Genomic DNA, 27,224 nt, shown 5'->3' on the forward strand with positions numbered 1-27,224 from the left:
ATTTGACAACAATCAAACAATTTGTGCTCGGATTTATTCGACCATTTGCTTTAGCATTGTCCATGTGGCCTTAAACTAATGCAACCTAAACATAATTTATGACTGTAGTATTCAAATAGAAGGTCAGCTTAGTAAATGTAACTACCATCATCATGAAGTCTGCTTCCAACAAGAAATATTTAATTTAAATAATATATTTATGACAGATTTTGCCGGACCATCCAAGCTTGCCGCTCCACACAAATGCACGTATTGCATATATGGTAGAGCCGGCTCTGCATATCATATATATCTAGACGACAAATTATTTATATATGACACTTAGAAAATACTATTAGGCAAATTAGTATTAGTTTTTACCTTTAGACAAATTATTGGAATTTTATACTGTTCGTGACATTATTTTCGTACTTATTAAAGGCCTGCTTTCACGAAAAAACAAAATTTCATTTCTACTTTTATTTCTTAGTTGAGATTGATTAAAACTGCTGAAATCCGAATTGTTAATAGGTATGGTATTCATGTAAATTGTAAAATATTTGTAGCGTATCAGTATCTAGCGCTTAATTTATGTTGCATTTTACGGTGATTACACCTACATAAAAATATTTCATACTTAAATAGACGTAAGATGCATTACAAATGACTATTTGAAAAAAAAACGAAATTTAGAAAAAAAACGAGAGGCAATGTTTTTTTCTAAAAAAAACGTACATTTCTGAAAAAAATACAAACCGTTTTTTTTCTATTTACAACACTAATCAAAAGTCCCCGACTTTCTGATGTACGCTTCCCCTTTTTTCAGGGGGTGGAAGTGGGGAGGAAAACGCAATTTAAAATACAATCAAATTCTGCTTATTTGCATGTTAACTTAAATATTCCGAATAAAAAAAACAAAGTTTACCGGGAACGCTTAGCACATTCGCTCGTAAATGTTTCACAGGAAGTCCCAAAGAATATCGGGTCGGGTTTCGGAAATATGACGTCATCAAAATGGCCGACACCAGAATTTGTAGTGTTTTGTGGGAGTGGTTATAACTTTCCGCAGAATAGTGGTAAAACCGTCGTTTTTGTTTCAGATTGAAGATAATTAATTAGCAAATGTACGGAATGAAACGTGCTTCTGTATCGTTAATTTCTTTCTAGATACAATAACAAAAAAAGCTAGTTTTTGAGTACCTGCTTTAAAATGTAAATGCAAATAACTCAGTAATCATAAAATATTTGAAAATATATCTTCAAACAATGGTTGTAGGGCATTATAAAGCTTCTCCAACTGTACCTGTACCTGCATATTTTTGTATTTTGAAATGTAAGGAAGGTATGTTGTTTTATTTAATAGACCGACTCTTGTAAAGGCAATATAAGCCTACTTTTTTTTTTGAATTTTGAAAAAAATTGGATATAAGATTCAATATCCATTAGAATCCGTAAGTCACACACACCCCAGGCACAGATACAAAAATGAGGATTTACAACGTTCGGCGATAGATTCTTATCGTTTGTAGAATAAGCAATGTAAAATTCAGAGTAATAATGAATAAGAAATGTTGAAATGGTTTACTTATTGAGTTCCTTTGCTGATTGATAAATAATAATTGCAATTATAGCATGTCCGCCTGGTTTGGGACATGCTATAATTACAATTATTATTTATCAATCAGCAAAGGAATTCAATAAGTATTCGGCCTCTATTTCTTCGGCGTCCATGAATATTTCACGTTCAGAGATTTCTTCCGTTGAAGTATCATTCAAACAGGATTGTCCGCGACAATTTGCACAAGCAAGAGAGCAGAACAGACCCAGCTTTCGACATCCACACACATTGCTGCATCCTTTAAATCATGAACAGAAAATCATTTTTAAAAGGGACGGTGGAGCAGGTTGCTGCGTTGATCAAATTGGTACTAACAAATTATCTTTCATAACCCAACCCCACTTCTCAGGATTTAGTTTGTTTCCAAGCCATGTTTGTACGTGGTAATAAACCCGAAAGAAATGTTATGCTGCAGCTGAAGTCGGTGGTATGGCTTTTAAATCGACAGACTAATTTCTCTTCACTGATTTGGTGAAATAATGATAACGGTAATCATTTAGTGAAATGTCATTTGCATATGCACCGTATAAACCCCCCCAAAAAACTGTATGCCATTTTCAGTTATTTCTGGATGGGAAACATTACTTCGATTAAAAATTTCTGCGACATGTTTTAAATCTTGACATTTTTGTAATAATTTCAAACAAGCTGATTTCCCCTTCTGAAAAATGGCAGATGTTCCATCACATCCTGAAATAGCATGTAGAAATAAAATGTGATTTTTGAATACACCTTCTAAACTCCTTGATGAGTAAATCTTCTGCTCTGTCTTTCCTTTTCCTGGCTTCAAGAAAAAAAAAATAATAAATTCGGCGGAGATCGAGCTGTCATGATTACTAACAAATGAATATCCTCACCAACAATAACTGTAGAATTAGAATTAATTTTTGATATCGTGAGTGCGGTTTCTACAATGCTTGTCTACAGGACACCTGCATCATTCTCTGCTGATCAATATTGGCAGCCTTGAATTTATCAGTGAGCAAACCAATCAACCTACTTTTGTTGTTTGCATTGGCAAGAAGGTTTTCTTGGCTCGTAGTCTCAACCATGTTTCCATCAAATATAATTGTTATTGATGCTGCTTTCGAGCACCAATAATGTAAAAGTTGCTCCATGCCTTTTACATTTTTCTGAGGATTACCATATCCATCAAATACGATGACAGTGTTTTGACGGAAGTGTTTTTCCACATATGCTGCATATTTATCACAAATATCCATGAAAGAATCGTTTTGATGCCACACCACTCGATGAAGAAGGAACCCTCCATCAACGACGTAGTTTGCGTTTCCGAGATCAGGATGAACATTGGTCGGGTTGAAGATGTTGAATAAGGATGATTTCTTCGTTTTTCTCATTCCAGTTACATCAAAAAGAGCCATTAGGTAAGGAGCCAGTTCGAAATTTAAACATGCTCGAAAGTCATCATCTGATATTTTGATTACGCTGAATCGTTGAAACAACAGCAGTGGATCGACAGGCACAGTAGCATCATGTACCGTAAGGTGACTGTTCACTGTTTGAAGAGAAAGAACCTTATCAGTACGAGAATATTTTATGTCATGAAAATTGTCACCAGCTTTTCTTTCCATCATGGTTGCTCCAATGTTCAGTGCATCGTAGCAGTTTATCTTCTCCACATTACCTGTAACCCTGTTGCTACATTTGGGAAAGGGTTGTGGGCACTGAACCACTCTGATACTTTCCTAACATCATCTTGGTCCCGTTTGATTCGAGATTCTCGTGCATCTACGTGCTGTTCTTCACTTGCAAACGAAATCCCACAAAAGTTTTCTAGTCCTTCAGAAATGTTGCTCGCACTTAACAAACCAACAACAAACTTAGTTAAAACATTCTCTTCTGTACTTCTTCCATGCACAAAGCCGCCTCGTATCTTTGAAGACTTCATGAGTCAGTACTGCAGACTGTTCTATTATCATATCTGTTGGAGTTCCACTAAAAAATTTGTCTGATCGCTTAACAGTGTAAAGGTCTGCAGTAAATTTTATATAGATTTCTCCATCCATTATGTTCTCCAACTTTACCATGTCTTTTACAAACAAGTTGGCACTTTTGGCGTACAAAAAAAGTCCTGCGGCGTGGAAATGCGAAATCATCCTCTTCACAGCAGACAGATATGCCTTCCAGTTACCCATCCTCTCTGCCCTAATAAACTCTTTGAGGATTAATACCATATCTAAATACTGGTCCCATAATTGTGCAGTTGGACCTCTCCCTTTTAGTTGGTTTTAGTTACAAAAAAATGCAGGTACAGATACCGTTGGAAAGGCTTTATAATGTTCTACAGCCTTTATTTGAAGATATATTTTGAAATATTTTATTATTACTAAGTTATTTGCATTTACACTTAAAATCAGGTACTCAAAAAGTAGTTTTCTTTTTGTTATTGTATCGCGAAAGAAATTAACAATGCAGACAGCACGTTTTATTCCGTACATTTGCTAATTAATTATCTTCAATCTGAAACAAAAACGACGGTTTTACCACTATTCTGCGGAAAGTTATAACCATTCCCACAAAACATTACAAATTCTGGTGTCGGCCATTTTGATGACGTCATATTTCCGAAACCTGACCCGATATTCTTTGGGACTTCCTGTGAAACATTTAGGAGCGAATGTGGTAAGCGTTCCCGGTAAATTTTGTTTTTTTATTCGGAATATTTAGGTTAACATGCAAATAAGCAGAATTTGATTGTATTTTAAATTGCGTTTTCCTCCCCCACTTACACCCCCCGAAAAAAGGGGAAGCGTACATCAGAAAGTCGGGGACTTTTGATATGTCATTTAGAGTGACCTAATGAACGTTTTTGGGAAGAAAAACCTTGGCTTCTAATTTTTCCGAAGAAACACGCATTTTTTGACTAAAGTTCCTGGACTATTAGTATTAAATGAAGAAACACTGATTGGTAGGGCAACCATAAAGCTTAAAAAAGCATAACAGAATATTTCACTCATGGTTGTACCATATGTCTACTTGTAACAGTTACTTATGTGTATGCAAGTTTGATATCTTTAAGAACATAATAAATCATAATGTTCCAAAATAAAGCATAATGCTTGATTCCTTCATTTAAAAACTGTGTTCTCAATTACTTTCTACAAAAGAAAAGTTTAATTAAAATGGCTTGGTAAGAAGAATGCTTTAAAGATAGAAACCACCAGTAGACACGATAACAAGCGAAAAGTTTATTACACCGAAGTTTAAAGCTGCGACCTTCCAGAGTCTGAAATTCATCATAGGCCTACTGTTTCTTCTAACACTAATAGTCCTTGCGCCATTAATGATCAGAGTTCAATTTTCTGTACTTTCCCATGCTCATAACTTGGAAAGAATGCCGCTTTCGACTTCGGAGTAATACGACGTAAACTTTTTTTTTTTTTGTGCTTGTTTTTGTATCTACTTTCAATCCCTATTCCCTGTAATAGGAATTATGAAACACCGTGTATATACATAATATATGTGTGTGCCTGTGTCTAACAACGGATTGGATGGTATACCCATCTAAAAAATTAGCATTACATCACTGTTCATTACTATATGTTGCAAGCTAATATCCGAGAAATGCAGATACACTAATGAAGACCGTTGTTAAATATCAATTGGCGTTGAAAAGAATTTTATGAAGTTAAATTCAGTACCTATTAATCAAAATTGTAAAATAATTAAGTTCACCATTAAAAAAGTTAATACATATATTTTGCATATTTTTAAATCCCAAAATAACGTACAAATAATTGCATATAATTTTAAAAATCTGCTTTCATTCCATCTAATCGCATCCAGCGCTGTAACTTAGATTTTTCTTGGGGGGGGAGCATTAATATTTGGGCCCCCCAGAAAAAGTTGTTTTGGGCCCTCCCGCAAAATTCGAAAATAGGCCCCTTCTTTCCATCTTTCTCATATCCTTTGTAGGCCCCCTGGAGCCTGTAGGCCCTCCCGCACGCCACCTGGGCTCGTTCCATACACGCCAAATTAATTAAGGGGAAAATATTGACAAATCTCAAAACCATACGAATAAATATTATTTCTGGGCCCCTAATAGTAACTTTTTTTTTTTTTTTACTGAAATGGGCCCACGACTCATTTTTGTTTTATTTACCTTCTTTATGCTGTTTTGTTTATGTAGTGTAGTGAACCTGTGTGATGCTTCATTTATAATTTCATGTTCTTAAGGGAGTCCCCTTCGAATGCGGGGAGCTTCTTTGGGGCAGTTGACCCCTACCCCCCACAAGTTACGCCTCTGCGCGCGTCCTTTATCTAGAATAGAGAAATGTGGCATCCGTAGGCTTATGAATTTGCTTTTCAGTTTAGCCTCCCTTTCAGCAGCGAGGCTATATGAGACGTGGACCTAACATGAAATCTGAACCACAGGAGCACCCGCCCGGAATTGAACCCAGATCTCCCATGTCTTAGGCGCGTACGCTAACCGCTTAGCCACGAGGGAGGTCTTTAGATGTACGAAGCAGAGATTTCATGCTCAACTTCGGCATACAAAAAGGTGATGTATTGAGCAGTCCACTCTAATCGCCTTTACTTCTAGGTTTTCTACGCTACCTATTTCACAAACACTGGCTGAGCCCTGAGCTCCATTAGAACAAGAAATAAATCAGTCTCACCAGGTATCGAACCCGGGCCATCCGCTTTATAGGTTCAGCTGCAGCACCACGTCTCTGAAACACAGATCAAGGACAGTTTTCTCAAACATTCTTTTCTCATTACCTTTCTTGTATAATACAAACTAAAAGTCGAATTGAACATGGAAAACTGTTGCATGTTATTGAAAGTATGCCGAGCATGCGCCTTGATTTGACTGATGCTAAAACATCGGACTAGCGAGAAAGAATTCTCGTGTTACGTTTATATGCACACTCACAGAAATTGAAACAACAGCAGCTGAGCTATTGATTAGGTGGAAGTAAAGTGAAGTTTTATCGCCTATTTCACTATACGTATAACATTCGATTTCAACAGCTTTGCATACGTGTAAGATATGTTCGTAGAAAAACACCTCGTATACAATCGGAGCTTACATTGACAACACGACGAGCAAATAGAACTTTGTCACCGCGCAGGAGCTGTTTCGTCTTGCGACGTACGTGACCACAGACAACTTGAATATGGGGAGGCCGAAAGATCATTTTGACCCACTTCCGGTTTCTCAGGGTTATGCTGGTAGGTGCGAATACGCAAGAACACTGCAGTTGCAATTTTGGAACTGCCGTAAGGAACACGTGCTATTCGCTGATAGTAGATAGGAGTGCAGCGAGTTGGATAACTTGTTTACGTTGTCAATTTGTCGTCTGTGATCAAGCATTAAAGCATTACTGCTTGGAACGCTTATCATAAGTAGGTAAACACGATGGAACAGTCTTTGACTGGAGAACAGTGTTGGAAAGTTGGTTGTGTGAGTAAAAAATTAGTTATTTCAATTATCTCTAGATACCAGAAAGAAAAATAAATTAAACAGATTGGACTTCATACTAACAAAATATTAATAAAATCTGAAGTTAATAAGATTGTTGTTATTTTTTTGAAAATATAAAGAGCTCAGAACATTTAATAACATTTTAGAAATTCAAGTGCTTTTGATTTATATATATAGTACAATATCCGGCCAAATTGCACACATCTGTTCGTTTGCCAGTAACTTAGAAACAAATTAGTTAATTTGTGTACAATTATCGGTAACATTCAGAAAATTACGTTCTGTTTACGCCATAATTTATTCCAGAGTAATTAAAAAAGGGTATATGCTTTTCTGCTGAGACTTTACTTATCAGCGTTATTGTATATTATGAACTTCTATTTTTTAAAAAAGCTTATGAACTTTAAGAAAAATTTCTAAATATGATAATTGGTATTAAACTATTTTTTATTTGCTTTATGCATACTTGCATTGCCATTAGATGATTTCAGTGGACCCCTTTTCCCCATGATTTCTGACGTGTCTCCCCATAATTCTTGTGACGTGCTCCACCCGACAAGCGATAGAACTATCTACTTTTAAATTTACTCGCTAGTTCTGATCTGCAATATTCCACTCTTGTTACGACTTTTATTAAAACGGGCTGTTGAAGAAGACACGGTTGCTCAGTGGTAAGGCGCTCACTGCAGTTGCGAAGGGTCACTGATTCGATCCCGGGCCATGTGACTGTATGGTATATAATAGTGTCCGCTGTTTTGTTGGGGTTCTTCTATATCCTTCGATAATTTCATTGCACCAATATTTTCATACTTGCATTAGCCATTCAAGCCGTTATCACGCGTTGACATGCAGTGCGAAGCACAATGAGATTGAGGTGTGTGAACGCCACGACGTTATTCACTTAAGGGGATAGACTACTAAATATTTTTCAAAAGCTAACAATTTTTCTTTTGCCTATTTTTCGTAAATGAAAAGAAATAATGAAAGGTAACTTATCGCAATAATAGATAATGTTATTCTACATCCGAAAATACGAATCGGAAGAATAATCAGTGTTGTCATCCATAGAAATTACACTAATTTCAACTGTAATTGCACTCAACTGCAATTGATGACTTATCATGTTATCTGTGTTCCGTGTTAAGTACTTTTTGAATAATATTTGTATTTATTTTCTAATAACTTATTTATTTTGTAAAAACTTACGTAAGTTATTACAAAATAAATACAAATATTATTTAAAAAGTAAATAACAAGGAACATTATAAGTCATCAGTTACCGTTGAGTTCATTTTTCTAGTTGCTGCCTTAACCTAGATTTTTGGGTAATTCAAATTTTGGTCACACTGTAATTTCTACGGATGGCAACACTGATTATTCTTCCGATTCGTTTTTTCGGGTGTAGAATAACATTATCTATTATTGTGGTAAGTTACCTTTCATCATTTCTTATCTCTTACAAAAAAACAGACAAAAGAAAAATTTATAGCTTTTGAAAAATATTTAGTAATCTGCCCCCTTAACTTCTTTGTCTGCTTTTAATTGTTACTGGTGTGATTTTGTATACTTTTAAAATTGAAATGGACTGAGGGAGGCAGTATAGAGATTTAAATACCCACTGCGAGATCGCGAGCAGGCGAAGAAAGTAACCAGTTGAGCGGTTAATCATCATGACAGGATATAACCGTAAGTCATCAAACGAAGATTCATTTTTGTTTTCAAAACTTGTTGATTTGTGCTGTGTTTAGCAAGTTTTTTTCCCCCCAAGACCTAATTCCGTTAAAAAATAAATCTTCCTAGATGCAATTTACGTCATCTCTCCCTTCCCCCTCCTTGTGGGCACTTCTGACTATTTTGATAGGTAGTTAATTTTATCTTGCTATAGAATGTAACTTATTAATTTTACTTATTAATTAAACATATTTGGCACTATTTGCAGGGCTCATAGCGAGTCACTTTTTTAAAAACTAAAAGTTACTTTTTTTTTTCAAATGTGTCACTAAAAGTTATTTTTTTGGGACGTAAAGTGACTTTTTCGTGTGATTTATGTTTTGCATTGACAGTTTTCTAAGAAAAATATAAAAATAAATGGAAAAAGGCAGAAACTTGTTACTCATTACTCTTCTGAAAACTTCAGTACTTGCTGCCACATGTGAAGCAGTCAGCTTTGTTTCACTTCAGCTTTTATTCTTTCTAAAGCACAGTGGATGGTTGGTGGATGCTTAAGCTCTCAAGATGGGGTTGAGAACCCTTCTGTGTCTATTCTTTCTTTTGTCATAATAGACCTTTTTTCTCTCGTAATAGTTAACGCTCCACTCAACGTTGTGTGTGTGTGTTTGTGTGGTTCATCATGTTCGTCTTGTGTTATGCTTCTTGTATGTTCTTAAAAGTAGGTGATGAATTTGAATATGTCATGACTTTAAGAACTCTCAGTGCTAAGTTAAATATAATGTCTGGGATGAAGAAATTCGGAAATTGGCTAGAACTGGTTCCACTTACTCAGAAGTTTCTTACATCTGCTAAGTCTGCTTACAATAACTACAAAACATACTTAGAAAACCTAAGAAAGGAGGAAGCTCAAAAAGAAGAAGTAAAAAAGAAAAGATGAAACAAAACAACAAACGAAGAGAGAGGTGATGGAGAAATTGACAAAGGAAAAAAGGGGTATGATGAGATTTTGATAACTTTTTGGTAACTTTATCCTGTACGTTTGGTCACTTTTCAACTATTTACAAGAGACCAGACCACTATGAGCCCTGTATTTGTATCCAAGAATTAGAACATTAAATAAGTTTTATTTTAGCTCGTAGCGATAAAATTGTAATTTTTACTGATGTGGTTACCATTGGAACTAGTAATCAGACCATTTCATTGCAGTTTTTATTTATTATAATCTTCGGAATCGAATTCATTTTGACATTGTTAGAGTTAAATATTGCTAATCTCACCTTTCTGTTCAATTGTGAAATCAAAATACTATGTTAATGGGATTCCCAAAGTATTGCATGGTGGCTCAGTAGTAGTCATTTATCTTGCACTCTGAGTTTCTGGTTCGATTGCGGCTTTATTTTTTGTGGGAGAGTTCTTCTGTTTCCTTCCAGTACCTTTACTGCAAAAATTCTTTTCTTTTAATCGTCTGTTTCTTCTGGCACAAGGAGAAAATTACTCTTTCAAGATCTTGGGTTTTTGGGGTATTTTTTAGACTTTCAGTCAAGCAACTACTGCATCGTCACTATTTATCCTAGGATCATGGTTCATACCTCATTCTCTTCAGAATAGAACAGGCTTTCAAATGGTACCACTTACATGCCCATACCGTATACAAGGAGAGGGAAAAATTGAGGGAAAGGGGAAATTTCCGGGATTTTTTTTGTTACACTTTGAGCCCCTCTGGAAGAGCTCTGTGTGAACGTTGAGATTTGAAAAAAATATGATAAATACTACGCGGTTGACTGAATGTTTGTGCAAAATTCAATCTTCTAGGTGCAAAAGTAAGCCCGCCATATATATATATATATATATATATATATATATATATATATATATATATATATATATATATATATATATATATATATATATATATATATATATATATATATATTGTTCGGGCCATTCTGCCCTCTGTTTGTTTCATAAAATTAAGAAGAAAAAGAAGGCTTATGTTTTTTCAGTGTTTGAGCCCTCAATTAGTGTTATCTACGCTACGGCAACATTTCTGGATTGTGGGTGCGAGAAATCTAGTGAGGAAGATAATCCGGAAGTGTGTAAAATGTTGTCGGTTTGAAGGATGAACAGAGACGCAACTAATGGGTTCCCTGCCCCCCTCTCGCGTAAACCCAAGCCGATGCTTTTCCCACACAGGTGTGGATTATGCAGGGCCGGTGCTACTCAAAGCCAGCTGGGGGCGCAGCCGTTTGAGGTTTAAGGCATACATTTGTCTTTTTGTGTGTGTTGTGAGGTTTAAGGCTATACACCTAGAATTAGTAGCGGATGCAAGCACCACTTCCTTTCTCGCTGCCCTAAGGCGTTTTGTGGCTCGTCGGGGCGTACCTAGTGACATCTACAGCGATTGTGGGCGTAACTTTGTAGGAGCTAGCAAAGAGCTAAAGGAATTGTTAAGAGTGAGTGTTCACACGGCCAAAAATGAAGAAACTGCTGCCTACCTCAGCAAACAAGGAATATCTTGGCATTTTAACCCCCCGTCCGCACCTCATTTTGGTGGGATTTGGGAAGCAAATATACGTAGAGTAAAGCATCATTTCAAGCGCATCGTGGGAGAGGTGGCGTTGAGCTTTGAGGAAATGTATACCACGCTAGTTCAAATTGAAGCAATTCTGAACTCCCGCCCCCTCACTCCTCTCTCGGATGACCCCAACGATCTGGCCGCTCTTACACCAGCTCATTTCCTTGTGGGAGAATCATTACTTTCTATCCCGGATAAGGATTTCACTTCATCCCAGCTCTCTCATCTGAAAAGGTGGCAATTGGTGCAGCAGTTGTCGCAGCATTTTTGGCGCCGTTAGTCCCAAGAATATTTTTGCAGTCTCCAGTCAAGGACGAAGTGGCGGAAAAACCGAGACAATATCAAGATTGGTGACATGGTTATTTTGAAGGAATCCCATCTGCCTCCCCAGCAATGGAGATTAGGGCGTGTTCAGTGCATATTTCCTGGAAATGATGGCTTAGTGCGAGCAGCAACTGTAAAGACTGCCTTCGGGGAGTTGAAGCGCCCCATCGCGAAGCTGGTTGTATTGCCTTTCAACCCTTCAAAGTAAAGTGAAGTCATCGAAACGCTACAAAATCGCTCATCAAGCAGGTCTTATGCCTCTTTCACATTATCCGGCGATTTGCCGGATCCGGTTCCGGCTGTTTGCCGGATCCGGTTTCGGCCCCTTTCATATTATCCGGCGTTTTGCCGTGGATGAAAAATATGCGAGCAGGGTTGCTGTGCAACTGAGTACTTCCGTGTCCATATCTATTTCATCTGATTGCCCTTGCCACGACATTTCGAAATTCGCATTCGCGTCTGCAAACTCCGGTGACATGTAAACAATTCACGACACAACAACGACCATATTCACCAGAACTTCAATTCGGGACTCTCCCAAACGGAGTACCAGTGTTGCCAACAGATTGATACAAAAAGTCGCTAAATGGGAGATGAAATTACTCCAATTTTGGGTGAAAAGTCACTAAAAAAATTATTCGTGCAGTTCTCTCTCTCTCTCTCTCTCTCTCTCTCTCTCTCTCTCTCTCTATATATATATATATATATATATATATATATATATATATATATATATATATATATATATAATATGTATACAATACGCTACAAAAACGTAATTGAAAGTGTCATATGTAACTAACAATAATTTTACTTTTAGTACGATATATATATTCACTCCATGATCGATTTCACTGTAACGAAGTAAAAAATGTAACTTCATCACCATATTATAGTTCATTTGCAAGCCTACCGTGAAACTTTTAGGGGGCCAGCCAAAGTTTAGGTGGCCTGGCCCCCCTAGCCCCCCGTGGATATCAATATACATCTGAGCGACCTCGATAAATATGAATTCGACACAAATATTGGTCATTTTCTACTACTTTTACATGTCCCGGCAAACGCCCCCTGAGACCCCTCCCTGGTTCGAATTGTGAAAAAATCGCCTCTGGTCTTCAGCCGATACCGCAAAAACTATGAATGTGACACTAACATCTGTCATGTTCTACTACTTTTACATAGAATGTAAACGCCTCTGTGATCCTCTGGTTCCAATTTTGAAAAAACAACGCCTCTGGCTCCCAAGTCGACGGGGGCTGTATTTGGAAGTCAACGCCTTGGGAATATCACCATTCATCTCAGCGACAGCGAAAACTATTGATTTGACACTAATATTGGTCATTTTCGATTATTTTTACATGTCTCGCAATTCTCCAGCCCGGTGACTCCCGGCCCGCATATAATGGTGGCTGAATTTGAAAATCATCCTAATGAAAGTACCACCATTTATCTCAGACCGCGAAAACTGTGAATTTCACACTAATATCGGTCATTGTGGATTATGTTTTTACATGTCTCGGTGATCTCCTGGCCCAAGTTCCTTAGCTGATGGGAACTAAATGTGAAAGTAAACGCTATCTTGAGTTTCACCAATGAGTCCAGTGACCCCGAAAGCTATTGATTTGACACTAATATCGGTCATTTTCGATTATTTTTACATGTCTTGAAATCCCCCCCCCCTCTGGTGATCCCCGGCCCGCATACAAATGGTGGCTGAAGTCCTCGCTAATGATAGTGTTACCATTGATCTCAGCGACCGCGAAAACTATGGATTTGAGACTAATATCGGTCATTTTCTACTACTTTTACATGTCCTGGTAAACGCCCACCTGAGACCTCCTGGTTCGAATTTTGAAAAACACGCATCGGTTTGGTCTGGAGCCTGGACCAAGGTACCCGTGACCAAATTTTGGTAACTTTCGGTCCCTAGGCCGCACAAAGACAGACAGACACATAAACTCTTTATTTTATTTATATTAGATTATTATTATTATTATTATTATTATTATTATTATTATTATTATACTATTTCGGATTTATTCTTTTGTTTTTAAGCGTTCCGACTATTGACTCAAGTCTCTTTAAAGCACTGCTCTAGTCTCTGAATTCAGAGGACTATTCAAGAAATTACAGCCAGATAATTATAAAATATATAAAGTACGGTATATTTATCAAATATCACATCATGAATTCTCTCTTGCTTTGCGTAGCAAAATAGTACATAAATATATAGCAAAAGACTGTATTGCTGAAACATTTGATAGTGTATATTTCAATTTTGGGTCACCACAAATTTATAGAAGGTCATTTGTCCAGTGCTACACGGACATATCCCAATCTTCTATTACATAGAAAAATAATAATTTATATTGATTTCGACACTTCGGTAGTATTGGTCATTTTCAATTAATTTTACATGTCATCTTTCCCCATATATTGTATATACAGGTTTGGTTAATTACTCCAGATGTACTGGGATAGAACATAACCACATATACAAACACACTCCACATAACACACAAAACCACATGCTCCCATATTATAGCAGCCACTTTCTGCTCTTTCCTGGCAACATTTGCTTCCTCCCCCAACATCATCCGGTAGTTTGCCGCGTATATGTGAAAAGCGTCATTGCTTGTAATGTTCCGCTTGGCTATACACGGCGATTTGCCGCGCCGGATTCTAGCAGGGAGATCCGGCTGTTTTTACTCGCCGGATGAATGTCCGGTGACCGCCGCACATATGTGAAAAGCTTCAATTCCTTGCAATGTCTTTCTACCTCGTCCGGCGATTCGCCGTAACCGGATCCGGCAAATCGCCGGATAATGTGAAAGGGACATTAGCATTGCATATAAATATTTGTCTTGTGTGTGTATTTTTTAAAGAATTATTACGCATTATTATTATTATTTCGTTTGTAGTGTATTTCCTGTGTGAAACTTGATCATTCGTTGTGTGTGTGTGTTATTTGAAACTAGAGCGTTTCAAGGTGGGGGCTATGTTCGGGCCATTCTGCCCTCTGTTTGTTTCATAAAATTAAGAAGAAAAAGAAGGCTTATGTTTTTTCAGTGTTTGAGCCTATTGTGAGCATTTCCAAAACTTGGAACAAAATATATGTTTTATGTAGTGTCAGTTTTGCTGTAGAGATGTCTCTGCAGGTCAATATGGTTTCTATTTGTAGTATCTTACTCTGGCGATCTCTTGTCTTTCTTTTCAAAAATACCGTTAGGCCGCCTCCCGCATCTTTTGTCAGTGTTGTGTTGTGCTTTCTTGCAAAAGCCTCGTGTGCGGGATCTTCAGTGTTTGTGTGTAGTATTTGCTTCATTCTAATACTTATTAATTGCAGCAACTATACCAATTTATACAGTCCACATACAGATTCAAAATAAATTGTTATTGTTTTCAGTAACTCATTATCTGCTTAATTAAATGCGCAAAACAATAAACTATTGTTTGGTCGGCGTATACATACATACATACATACATACATACATACATATATATATATATATATATATATATATATATATATATATATATATATATATATATATATATATATATATATACACCCACAATACCTCAGATTCCCGTATATAGGATTTTTAAAAATTTTGTGAGACATCCTTAATTACCCTAGGATCATGGTTCAACCGCCATTCTCTTCATAATAGAACTGCCTTTCAGACGGTACCATTCACATGTCTCCATCATGTATCCCTTTGGGGAGTACATTTTGTACCATACGCGTTTTTCATGGTACATTGCGTTATTTCTCTTCTATTTGAGCTTTTTCGTCTGTTTTTTTTGTTTGTTTTTTTGTTTGTTTTTCAAGTCCAGAGACATTGTAGAAGACATTACGTATGGTTTCAGATCGTCCTGCGTCCAGACATAGGAGGTGATGACGTCATAATTTTGAAATATAAATTTTCCCTTATGAAGCCTATGTTCATTATTTTTGGCGGGCTTATTTTTTCACGTAGAAGATTGAAATTTTGCACAAACATTCAGTCCACCGAGTAGTATTTACCAGATTTTTTGTTCCGATGTCAGTATTAAAACAGGGGGAGAACCAGAGGGGCAAAGGGTTAAAAAAAAGGGATATTTTTAACCCCAAAATCCCGTTTTTCAGGATTTTCCCGCCTCACATACATGATGGGGACACGTGAGTCATACCGTCTGAAAGGCAGTTCCATTCTGAAGAGAATGACGGTCGAATCATTATCCTAGGGTAATTAGGGACGTCTCAGGGATTTTTTAAAAAATATACTTCTATATAGGGGAAAATGGGAGATGGTCGGTATATTTTCTTTTGGCGGGCTTACTTTTGCACCTAGAAGATTGAAATTGTGCACAAACATTCAGCCCACGTAGTAGTATTTACCAGATTTTTTTCAGATCTCTGCCTTAAAACAGGGGGGTCCAGAGGGGTAAAAATTGAAAAAAAAGGGATTTTTCGACCAAAAAATCTCGTTTTTCATGATTTTCCCGCCTCACATACATCATGGAGACACGTGAGTCATACCGTCTGAAAGGCAGTTTCATTCTGAAGAGAATGACGGTCCAATTATTATTCTAGGGTAATTAGGGACGTCTCAGTGAATTTTTTTCAAAATACATGGGGTATTTTCTGAATTTTTTTTCTGGTGGGCTTATTTTTGCACCTAGAAGATTGAAATTGTGCACAAATATTCAGTCCACCGAGTAGTATTTAACAGATTTTTTTTCAGATTTCTGCGTTAAAACAGGGGGTCCAGAGGGGCTAAAAGTTGAAAAAAAGGGAAGTTTAGACCAAAAAATCCCTTTTTTCAGGAATTTCCCTCCTTAGATACATGATGGAGACATGTGAATGGTACCGCCTGAAAGGCAGTTCTATTCAGAATATAATATGGGCGACACATGACCCTAGGGTAATTAGGGATGTCTTAGGAAATTTTTCCCCTGAGATCATAGTGTTTTGTGGTAATTTGGGGCATTGTGGGAATTTTTGATAAAATTTCTCCCGCTCTTACTATTCAAGATAGAAACTTGAAATTTGGCACACACATTCAGTATACCAAGTACTATTTATCAGATTTTTTTAGATGGCTACGTTCACACAGGGGGGGGTCCAGGGGGGCCAAAGTTCGATAAAAAAATTTCCCTCCGAAATTTTCACTTTGACATTTTTTCCCGCTTCTGGTATATGGTATGAGCATGCAAGTGGTGCCATTTGAAAGCCAGCTCTATTCTGAAGAGAATGAGGTATGAACCATGATCCTAGGATAAATAGTGACGATGCAGTAGCTGCTTGACTGAAAGTCTAAAAAATAGCCCAAAAAGCCGGGATCTCGAAAGGGGTATCTGAGGCGTAAAAATAGCAAAAATGGGATTTTTGGTAACAAAATATCATTTTTTTCTTTTTCCCCTTCTGGACCCCCGTGTACTAACGCAGAGGTCTGGAAAAAATTCTGATAAATACTACTCGGTGAACAGAATGTTTGTGCGAAATTTCAGTCTTCTAGGTGTAAAAGTAAGCCCGCCAAAAAGTAATGAAAATAGGCCTAACAAACGAATTTTTTTTTTGAAGTTATGACGTTATCACCTCCTGTGTCTCGACGCAAACGAAAAACGAAAATTTTTTCGAAAAAACGAAAAACGAAAAATTTTTTCGAGAAACGGAAAGCGGATAATTTTCGTAAAACAAACTGAATTCATTTCATTTGTTAGTACTTCCAAACTATAGTATAATATGCACACGTATATGAACACGTAGTCTTATAGAACGGCTATGTTCATCTGTCTGTCTATCCATCCGTTCGTCTGTCGGCTGGTAGAGCAAGAGCGGTAAGAAATAGCGAGAAGCATACATAGTTTTGCAGCACGAATCGATTCATCTAATCCATTTGACTTTTATTTAATCCAGAAGTGGTAGAGGTCTATCTTTTTCTGCTACATTGTTGATCACCACAGAACAGAAACGGTAATATATAGAAAGACGCGGTTTTCCAGAACCAATTCAGTGTCCCAAGAATATATTCAATGCCCGCCCTTATTATACTTGCAGCTTAAGCTATGCATAAGTGTCGGAAGTCTTTAGAATGGCTTTGTCCGTCTGTCTATCGACAGATGTCAGAGCAAAAACAGTAACAGATGTTGAGAAGTCGTTTCTTGCGGTCGATTTAGAGCCCCTAAAAAAGGTTCGATCTCTTCCATTAACCCTCCAAATCATAAGTGGTTCAAATACCCTTTTTTGGTTTCAATTTTTATCTTTATAGAACGAAAAGAGTAATAGATAGCTAGAAGCGATTTATTGCAAACAATTTAGCGTCTGAAGACAACATATAACTATCCACAACATTCAATCAAAGCCAGAAATTGTTTATATTTACTATTATTTCCGGTTTCAAACTGAATTACGAGATATCGAGATGTAGATTTTTGCAATCGATTCAGCTACCAAGAAATAGGTCTATCTTTTCCATTAACCCTTTATTCAGATCGGAAGTTGTTTAAAATAACCATTTTCGGTTTCAACATTGATCGATATAGAACAAAAATAGTAATACATAGCCACAAGTGTTTTTTTTTTTTTCTCAATCGAATCGATACAGCGTCTCAAGAGTATATAAGCTATATATAATCTCAACCCACAATACTATCGAAATCGAAAGTGGCTGAATTTACTAGTATATTGGTTTCAATACTGATTTTTATAAAGCAAACACTTGCAGAAATCGTGATGCGGTGTTTCGCGATCGACTAAGCGTTCTAAGAATAGGCTCTACCTTCTCCCTTGATCTCTATTCACACCAGAAGTTGTTCAAATTAACGATTACAAGTTTCAACATTTATCGCCACAGAACAAAATTGATGATATATAGCGACAAGTGGTTCACCTATAATCGATTCAGGGTCTCAAGAGGAAACCCATTACAATCCGCAACACTCCACATCGGCAGAAATGGTTGAAGTTTATTACTGTTTTTGATTTTATAGGTAATACTAATTTACATAGAGCAAAATCGGTGAGATATCGAGTTGCATTTTCTAAAAATCAATCCAGCATCCCAAGAATAGATTCCACCTTCTTCGTTAACACTTTATTTGAACCGAAAGTGTTCAAATTAACCATTTCCGGTTTTAACATTTATCGCGATAAAACAGAAATTGTAATAGATAGCGACAAACAATTTTCGAGGAATCAATTTAGGGTTTTAAGAGAACATATCGTCATAACCTGCTTCATTCTTTTGTAACCGGAAACACTTGAAATTTACTACTACTTTCGGTTCCAATACTTATATTCATAGAGCAAAAACTATAAAAGATATCGAGAAGAGGTTTTTCTGAAATCGATTTAGCGTCCTAAGAATAGATTCCATCTCCTCCCTTAACCCTCTGTTCAAGCCGGAAGTAGTTCAAATTAACCATTCCTGCTTTCAATCTTTATCGCCATAGAACAAAAACGATAAGTGATAGCTAATAATGGCTTTTTGATACGGATTCAGCATCCGAGGAATAGATTCTATCTTTGATCTTATTAATCTATTCCAACTAGGAGTTTTAGTTGTGCTACTTGTTGTACTAAAGTTTGAGTATTCAATTCGCATAGATTTAAAGCTTTACACTGTGAATCGAAACTCACTTGTTTCTCTACAAAAACAGGAAGTAGGAAAAATGTATCACAACCAAGGGGGGATCGGGGCGATCGCCATGTATTTTGTTAAAATCAATTGTTAAAAGTCAATTTATTACAGACTTGTCTGATACTATCACGATCAGTTTATACAGGATCCTTCTATTTGGTAATTCGTTAGTCTTTTTTTTTTTTTTTTTTTTTTTTTTTTTTTACATTATAATATATATTGTCGGGTTAACTGCTGTATCGCCGGACCAATTTTAGGAAATTTACCGGATCAATTGGGGAATTTATTTAAGTTTATGAGGAAGAGTGATTGAAAGTGAGGTAAGGGGAATAGCAAAAGCTCAGAAAGTGATGTATTTGCTGGTTGTTTTTGATGTTGTAAGCGGTACTGTATGTGGAGGCGGATGGACTATTTCGCGGAGAGGTACACTTGTTTTACTGTACGGATCCATAGATTGTAAAATGTACAGAAAAATTTGGTCAAATCTTTAATTTGCCCATTTCATGTCGAAAACAGAACCCAACCAACTCCTGCGGAGCTTCTAACCCGTTCCTACTACTACTACCCCTACTCCTACTCCTACTACTGCTACTCCTACTCCTACTTATACCAGCGTTTCCCAACCTTTTTGAGCTTGCGGCACACTACAGGTGTAACTTGAATTCTCGCGGCACACACATAGATATTATTTGTAAATATAAAATACCATGGTAATTCTTTTCTGTGATTACTGATCTTCTCACAAAAAAGAAATCTCGATCACTGGTTTCCCCCCATGGTAAATCATTATGTTTATTTTTCATTCTAATTTAAAAACAAAACAATTGCAATGAGATATGGGAATCAGGTTTTTAAAAGTACACCTTCTTTTTCGAAAACTGGATCCAACCTTTTATTAAGAAAGAAGATCACTAAATAACGAACGATCAAGCAGATCTCTTTTACTTTTCAAACACATGTAGTTAATTTGTATGCATGTTTGCTTTGTCGAAAGGATTGAATGATATTTTAAAATTTCAAGTTATGAAATAGTATGCAAAAATAAAGAAGCAATAATGATAACTAGGGTTAGGATTTTATTGCACTATAAATGCGGGGAAAATACAAAATAAAAAATGGAACTATGCACTAAAAATCTTTAAAAAAAATGCACTATAATTTGAAAAAAATGCTTTCACAGAGAATCATCCGTTAGTATTTATTAGTGTATTACCTATATATATATATATATATATATATATATATATATATATATATACGTGGTTCTACTTTGTTGTGTTTTTCTCAAAAGAGGCACGTAACACTGAGTTGCAATAAACAACAAAAATCATATGAAGGTTTTCGAACTGGAATGCATGGCGCTTGTTTGCAAATAACGATTTGTACATTGAAAAGGTTCTTTCACCGGAGCATATTCGAAATAGACCATATCACTTATTCCTAGCTCACTTTCTAATATTTGCAGTACAAATTTTGTGTCTGAAAGAATGTCCACTATCGCACACAAAACATGGTAACCTGAGTTTTTTTCAATACATCTGTAATTTTTCTCGACACTACCAGTCCTACTTCCCCAGGAACACTTTCTAATGCACTTACTGCATTTTTGATTGAGTCAATTGAAGTTGTCAACTTGTCTCCAGATTTCTCTAAGGAAGTAATCACACCTGGTAGAAATCCAAAATTATATTGAATATACCCAAGCTTACCTTGGATTTCAGGATTGGCCAGTATCTCTTGTGCAGTTCGAATCCCGGAAGCTTCGGAGGGGTCGAAAGAGTCTATCGTTTTCTTCGCAGCTTCGAAGTTTTGACAATAGTATTTACAGGCTTCTCAGCCACGTTCCCCACCTGGTAAGAACGGGGCTAGGTGGTAGAGGGAGTTCAGGATGCTCAAACTTAAAAACAGCTACACGTGATGGGGCCTTACTGAACACTTTCTTTACACTTCCTATGAGTTTATCACCATCAGGAAACTACACACGTATCTCTTCAGCCACTCTGTGGCAACCATGCTTGAGGCACGTAATGTGAATCATTTTCGAATATAGCGCCTGCACCATATACGGTGCAGCATCGGTTACAAAGAGCAGCACGTTTTCGTAAAGGACGCCATTAGGCCATAAGAGATGCATTGATTTATCAAATAACTTATTGATCGTGGAATAATTTACCTTTTCCAGAACTTCGCAATTCAAAAGAAATGTTTTACCCGGCCCACCCTCCTGCATCACTCCAACAACAACATTCACTACATTTCGTCCCTCCGAATCACATGTTTCATCCATGGATACTCATATTTTCTTTCCGTCCACTTCTTGTCTAATACACTGCATTGTTTTCTCGTAAAGTTTGTTCACGTAATTCTTCCTTAATGTCGAAGAATCGGGGAGGGGTTTACAAGTGTATTTTTCCAAAAAAAGGCTAGCAATGTCACGTTGTCCATTTTGTTCAACGGAATGTCAGCACAAATAAAGGCTTCGCACAAATCTTCGAAAAAAAAACAATGATTTTTGGATGTATCATACTGCGGGAGAAGTTGTTGCGCGGCGTTTGCCTCTCGTTTCGCACGTAACTTAAGTCCCCGTGTGTGCTTGTCCCTTGAAACATGCTGTTCAACGGTAAATTTTCTTTCGGCTGAAACTGCCATATCAAACACCTTGCAGCAGAGAACACTTTCATCTGTTGTAAACATTTTTTCACCTCCAAATTCACTCACAAATCGTTTAAGCTTGGAAGCAGTACTCTCTTTTATCTTCGGCATTTTAACCAGATAAACTGCAGAATTATTACCGGCGTCTACTAACAGCTCACCAAAACAGTGAATGCCAGGGTCACTGAACTCTCGCTCCTCCGCTTCATGCGACTAATCGCCAGAGACTGCAGTCTGCGGACATTGGCCACGCCTACTCCAACAAATCTTCGAAGTAGAATCGTGTAGAGCAATTTTCCTTGCATTTTATTTCGTGTAGGCGGAAGAATTCTGCTTCAATTTATTGTTTTTATAAGAAAAATGAGAATTATGCAGTTAAAAGTAAGAATAAATACTAAATATGCATGTAAAATGCCCCAAAAAACAGTAAAAAATGCACTTATATACAGAAATGGGCAAAAAATGCACAAACAAGTTTGTCTTAAATTACTTCTTTTTAATAAAACAGGATTTATAACACAACGAGCAATGTTTATACTAATCCAGAAAAAAGTTGCAAAATCATCAAGATCCTAACCCTAATGATAACAAATACTTTTTTCAACATTAAAAATGTACAGAAAAGTAACGCAGTACGAAACCTAAAATTGTAGATTCATAGTAGAAGTTTATAATAATATGAAATACACATACACATTTTCCTTTTCGTCTTGCAATTTGATTGCTATAAAATTAACCGCGTAACAACATTTCAAATATAGGAGGGGGCAAGTATTTTTATTGCGCCCCTCTCTCAACAGCGCCCCCCCCCCATCACAGCGCGTAATTTCCACTCATCTTTACAGTATTACTGTTATGTATTTGTGTGTGTGTGGGGGGGGGGGTAATTGTAATTTACGAAAACAGCTATACATTTGAAAAATTAAAATATTAGACTGACTTGAAGTAAAGATAGCTTCTTCACCCACTCAATGTATTCATTCGACACAAGAGTCGTACATTAGTAAAACTAGTAGACCTCATTTGATTTGCGTCAGGATACTTATGAAGTACGTTTACTATTAATTAATCACTAAATAGTACGACATGATTGTTCCGTATACGTTCGGCACTAAAGCCACATTCTCACTCTCCAGAACTCATAGGCTGAAGACATATCACAACCACAAAAAAAAATTTTTAAGGTGGTCAACATATTCTCACAATACACCTACATGCACACTTTTCTTATTTTACTAGTACATAGGTTGAACTGCACTTTGTATTGATATACCGGACTAGAGATGCAAAATAGCCGGATTTTTGAGACGTGCTTTATTTTCATTAAAAAAAAAAGAAAAAAAAACGGCTTTTGGAAAGAAAACGGAAATTTTTCGCTCTTTTGACACAACTAGCATCTCATAAGTCCCACGTTGGTTGCCTAACCATGATATCAAGTTCTTGACATTTATACATCTTGAAATGTGTTGTTTGGGTTGCTTAAAGTAAAACTGGCAGACAAGAAAAAGTATCACACTATTGTTTCAGATACTCTTCAATACCTAATATTAGAGCTGAAAAGGTTCATAATTAATTTTGTTCATATTTCAGAAGAAAATGTTTTACTAATAGCAGCAGCATAATATGATTTAGTGTAAGGAACTGGAGCAACAAAGCTTAGTGCGGTGGCTCTTACCTTTTATTTTTCTTCAGAATACAGTATGTTTTTAGTTATGATGGGAAAAGAAAGCTGGAACACACTGTTGTTTCTTCACTAAATATGAAATATTAAAAGAAAAAATCCCAAGCCAAAAAAGCATGGAAAAGATGATTTTTTTTTTTAAAAAAAAACTTTTTTTCAAGTCTTTAAACCACTATTCAAAACTGATATTGTTCCTACCACTTTTCACTAAAACTTTTTTCGTTGTTAAATATTATTCTAAGAACTGTACAAACAATTCGTTCGAACTAGAAACAATTCGTTCCAACAGGCCTCTCAGATTTTTTGATGTGGGAATAGTGGTGAGTAACTGTTGCATCTGTAGTTGTAGTCGGTCCGGATTGACATGGTATACTTTTAAAATGTCACTAATGTCTTGAGAAAACTTACCTTCCACAATTACATCCTCTATTGCACGATACTTATTCAGTTCAGGCTGATGGAATCGACTCAATTTTGCAAATGATATTCAAACATTCATAATAGGTTGTACATAATTTCTCTTCTGCGCTGTTGAATTGGTAACTTTTCGCGGATGTCTGCGAGTGTTCTAGTCTTTTCGAGGTCTGTTTCCTGCGTGGTAGCTGAGGAGATCCTTGTTTGTTCTATCGAAGGTCCCTCTATACAATCAGGGGCGACAAAATGAATAATTAATATATCTACAGCGCCCTTGGTGCAATATTACATTCTAGTTTGTTCTATCGAAGGCGCCCCTACACAATCAGGGGCGACAAAACGAATAATAAATATATCTACAGCGCCCTTGGTACAATATTACATCCTTGTTTGTTCTATCGAAGGCACCCCTATACAATCAGGGGCGACAAAAGGAATAATTAATATATCTACAGCGCCCTTGGTGCAATATTACATTCTAGTTTGTTCTATCGAAGGCGCCCCTACACAATCAGGGGCGACAAAACGAATAATAAATATATCTACAGCGCCCTTGGTACAATATTACATCCTTGTTTGTTCTATCGAAGACGCCCCTATACAATCAGGGGCGACAAAATAAATAAATAATATATCTGCAGTGCCCTTGGTGCAATATTAAACCCTTGTTTGTTCTATCGAATGCGCCCCCTATACAATCAGGGGCGACAAAATGAATATTAATATATCTACAGCGCCCTTAGTGCAATATTATATCCTTTTTGTTCTATCAAAGGCACCCCTATACAATCAGGCGCGAAAACGAATAATTAATATATCTACAGCGCCCTTGGTACAATATTACATCCTTGTTTGTTGTATCGAAGGCGCCCCTATACAATCAGGGGCGACAAAATGAATAATTAATATATCTACAGCGCCCTTGGTGCATTATTACATTCTTGTTTGTTCTATCAAAGGCGCCCCTATACAATCAGCGATTTACGATCCTACCAACTTTCGTCAAGATCATTTGAGTTTAATCAAATGCGTCTTAGCGAAATTTCTTGATATCACTAACTTAAAACACAAATTTGATTAGCAATAACTCTGGAACCAAAGTCCCAAACACCATAATATTTAATGTGTGTACTAAATACATCGCAGTCCATAACCATACTAATTTTGGTCGTGATTGGATGAGTTCGTCAATAGTAGGCATTATACACTTTCCTTTCGTTAAATCCAAATCCAAGGGGAAATGGTAGCTGTGTTAGAACGCTTACTTCTTGTGCATTTGATCCCAGGTCAAGTAAGTTCGTGGCAGACAACATCGTGTCCGTGTGTTTTTCCGGGGAACTCCCACATTATCATTCCTCGAAATCCGAAAACTTTTCGAGTAACGAAAAACGAATTTTTTTCGAAAAAACGAAAAACGAAAAAATTTCCGAAAAACGAAAACCGAAATGTTTTTTCAAAAAACGAAAAAATTCGAAAAATGAAATTTTTTCGAAAACTAAAAACGAAATTTTTTTCGAAAAACGAAGAAACGAAAAATGAAATTTCCGAAAATCGAAAAACAGATTTTTCGAAAAAGGCCATCCCTTGCTTCGATTTCACTGGGGCAACTTTCCCAATTTTGAAGCAAAGACGCCCCAGTCGATCATGTGACATACTCATGGACGAAGAAACACTACAAAGCATATTAGCGTTTGTAAAAGACTGAAGTTCTTAAGCAATTATATTTTATTCATGTATTTCTTTTTAACTATCGTCAAGAGCATCACTACGTTCCACTCTCTAAAATTATAGATATTGAAATAAGAGTAACTTAGCTTGGTGAGCTGGCCTGAACAAAAGCAGCTCCTTTCTCCGATGCAATTTCCACACATATATATTCAAGAGTGTGTACTCTTTCACGCGCATGGCAAGTCCTGTGACCACAAGTCATACGCCTCGAGTAATTCGAGCAGGGGCGTCTTCACTCAGTGGGGCATCTTTACCCAAGATGCTATTAAGTCTTTTGTTTCTCACTTTGTACAACTAAATGGTCTTTATTTTCTGGATGATCGTCGTATATTTGCCCTGTCCGTGTGTACGTTCGGGAAACAATAAACTCAAGAACTACTTGATGGAAACCAACAATTTTTATCAGGAGCTCATTCGTGGCTAAGAGGTTAGCGTACGCGCCTTTGGCATGGGAGATCCGGGTTCGATTCCCGGCGGGAGCTCATGTGGTTTGGATTCCACGTTAATCAGTAGGTTCACTTCTCATATAGCCTCGGTGCTGGAAGGAACGTTTAATTCAGAATCAACTCAATTTTTGCCAGGATATAGAGGGTCGAAAGTTGAGAATCGATTTCGTTGATGGAGGTGATATTCAGACCGGAAAAGATGGATCTCGCAGAAATAGGAATACAAAATAGGAACTGGATCCAGTTAGCTAAGGATAGAAGTCAGTGGAGAGCTTTTGTCAACGCAGCATTGAACCTCCGGTTTCATAGCCCATAGAGTTAGTTAGTTAGTGGTAGATAATGAAAAACGGTTTTCAGCAGATGATTAAGCGTCCCAAGAATGCTTTTCATTTACATCCTTAACTCTTTAGTGAAACCGGAGTGATAGAAATACACAACAACTTCCAGTTTCATTATTGATCTACATAGCGCAAATTGGATAATAGATAACAAAAGGCGGTTTTCTGGAATCGATTTAGCATTTTGAGAATAGGTACCATCTTCTCTCTTAACTGCCTATTCAGTCTGTAAGTGGCAGAAATCAGTGACTTCCGCTTTTAACTTTGATCGCTATAGAATAAAAAGAGTAATAGATACCGTAGCGAGAAGTGTTTTTCGCAATCAATTAAACGACTCAAGAATATATTTAATCACCACTCTAATCCTTCTACTAAAACCGGAAGTGAAAGAAATCAACCGCTTCCGATTTCAATATTGATCGCTGTAGAGTAAAAACTATGATAGAGGGAAGCTGTTTTCTGCAATCGATTAAGCTTCCCAAGAATATGTTCCATCTTAAGTCCACACACTCTCTCTCTCAGTCGCTCCTAAAACCGGAAGTTGGGTTGCAGAAAACTACTTCCACCACTTCGGCAAATATGCCCCGAAAAAAAAAAAAAAGTGGTGGTGCCGTATAGAATTGAGATAGTGTTATTTTTACGAGGACACGAGAGGGAATATTGTTTAAAATGTTGCGACTCTATTTGCAATATATTTCTATACTATTATTCAAAAGTC

General features: G+C 36.8%; 1 protein-coding gene across 4 annotated transcripts in view; it reads left to right on the forward strand.

The window, feature by feature from the left end:
* LOC145693862 (CXXC-type zinc finger protein 1-like) overlaps positions 1-27,224 on the forward strand; it is a 149,094-nt gene that overhangs the window by 66,469 nt on the left and 55,401 nt on the right. Inside the window, exon 1 of one of the 4 annotated variants that reach the window (XM_081770061.1) lies at positions 6,776-6,796. The exons of 2 other annotated variants lie outside the window; for them this stretch is intronic. In XM_081770061.1, the coding sequence (XP_081626187.1) occupies positions 6,791-6,796 (6 nt within the window). In that variant the 5' untranslated portion in view covers positions 6,776-6,790. Of the gene's footprint in view, positions 1-6,775; positions 6,797-6,838; positions 7,029-27,224 lie in introns of those variants that run through there. One more of the 4 variants, XM_081770056.1, reaches the window with a different exon arrangement.

This window comes from Thermobia domestica, chromosome 1 (genome assembly GCF_964235325.1).
Source record: "Thermobia domestica chromosome 1, izTheDome1.hap1.1, whole genome shotgun sequence".
NCBI lineage: Eukaryota > Metazoa > Arthropoda > Insecta > Zygentoma > Lepismatidae > Thermobia > Thermobia domestica.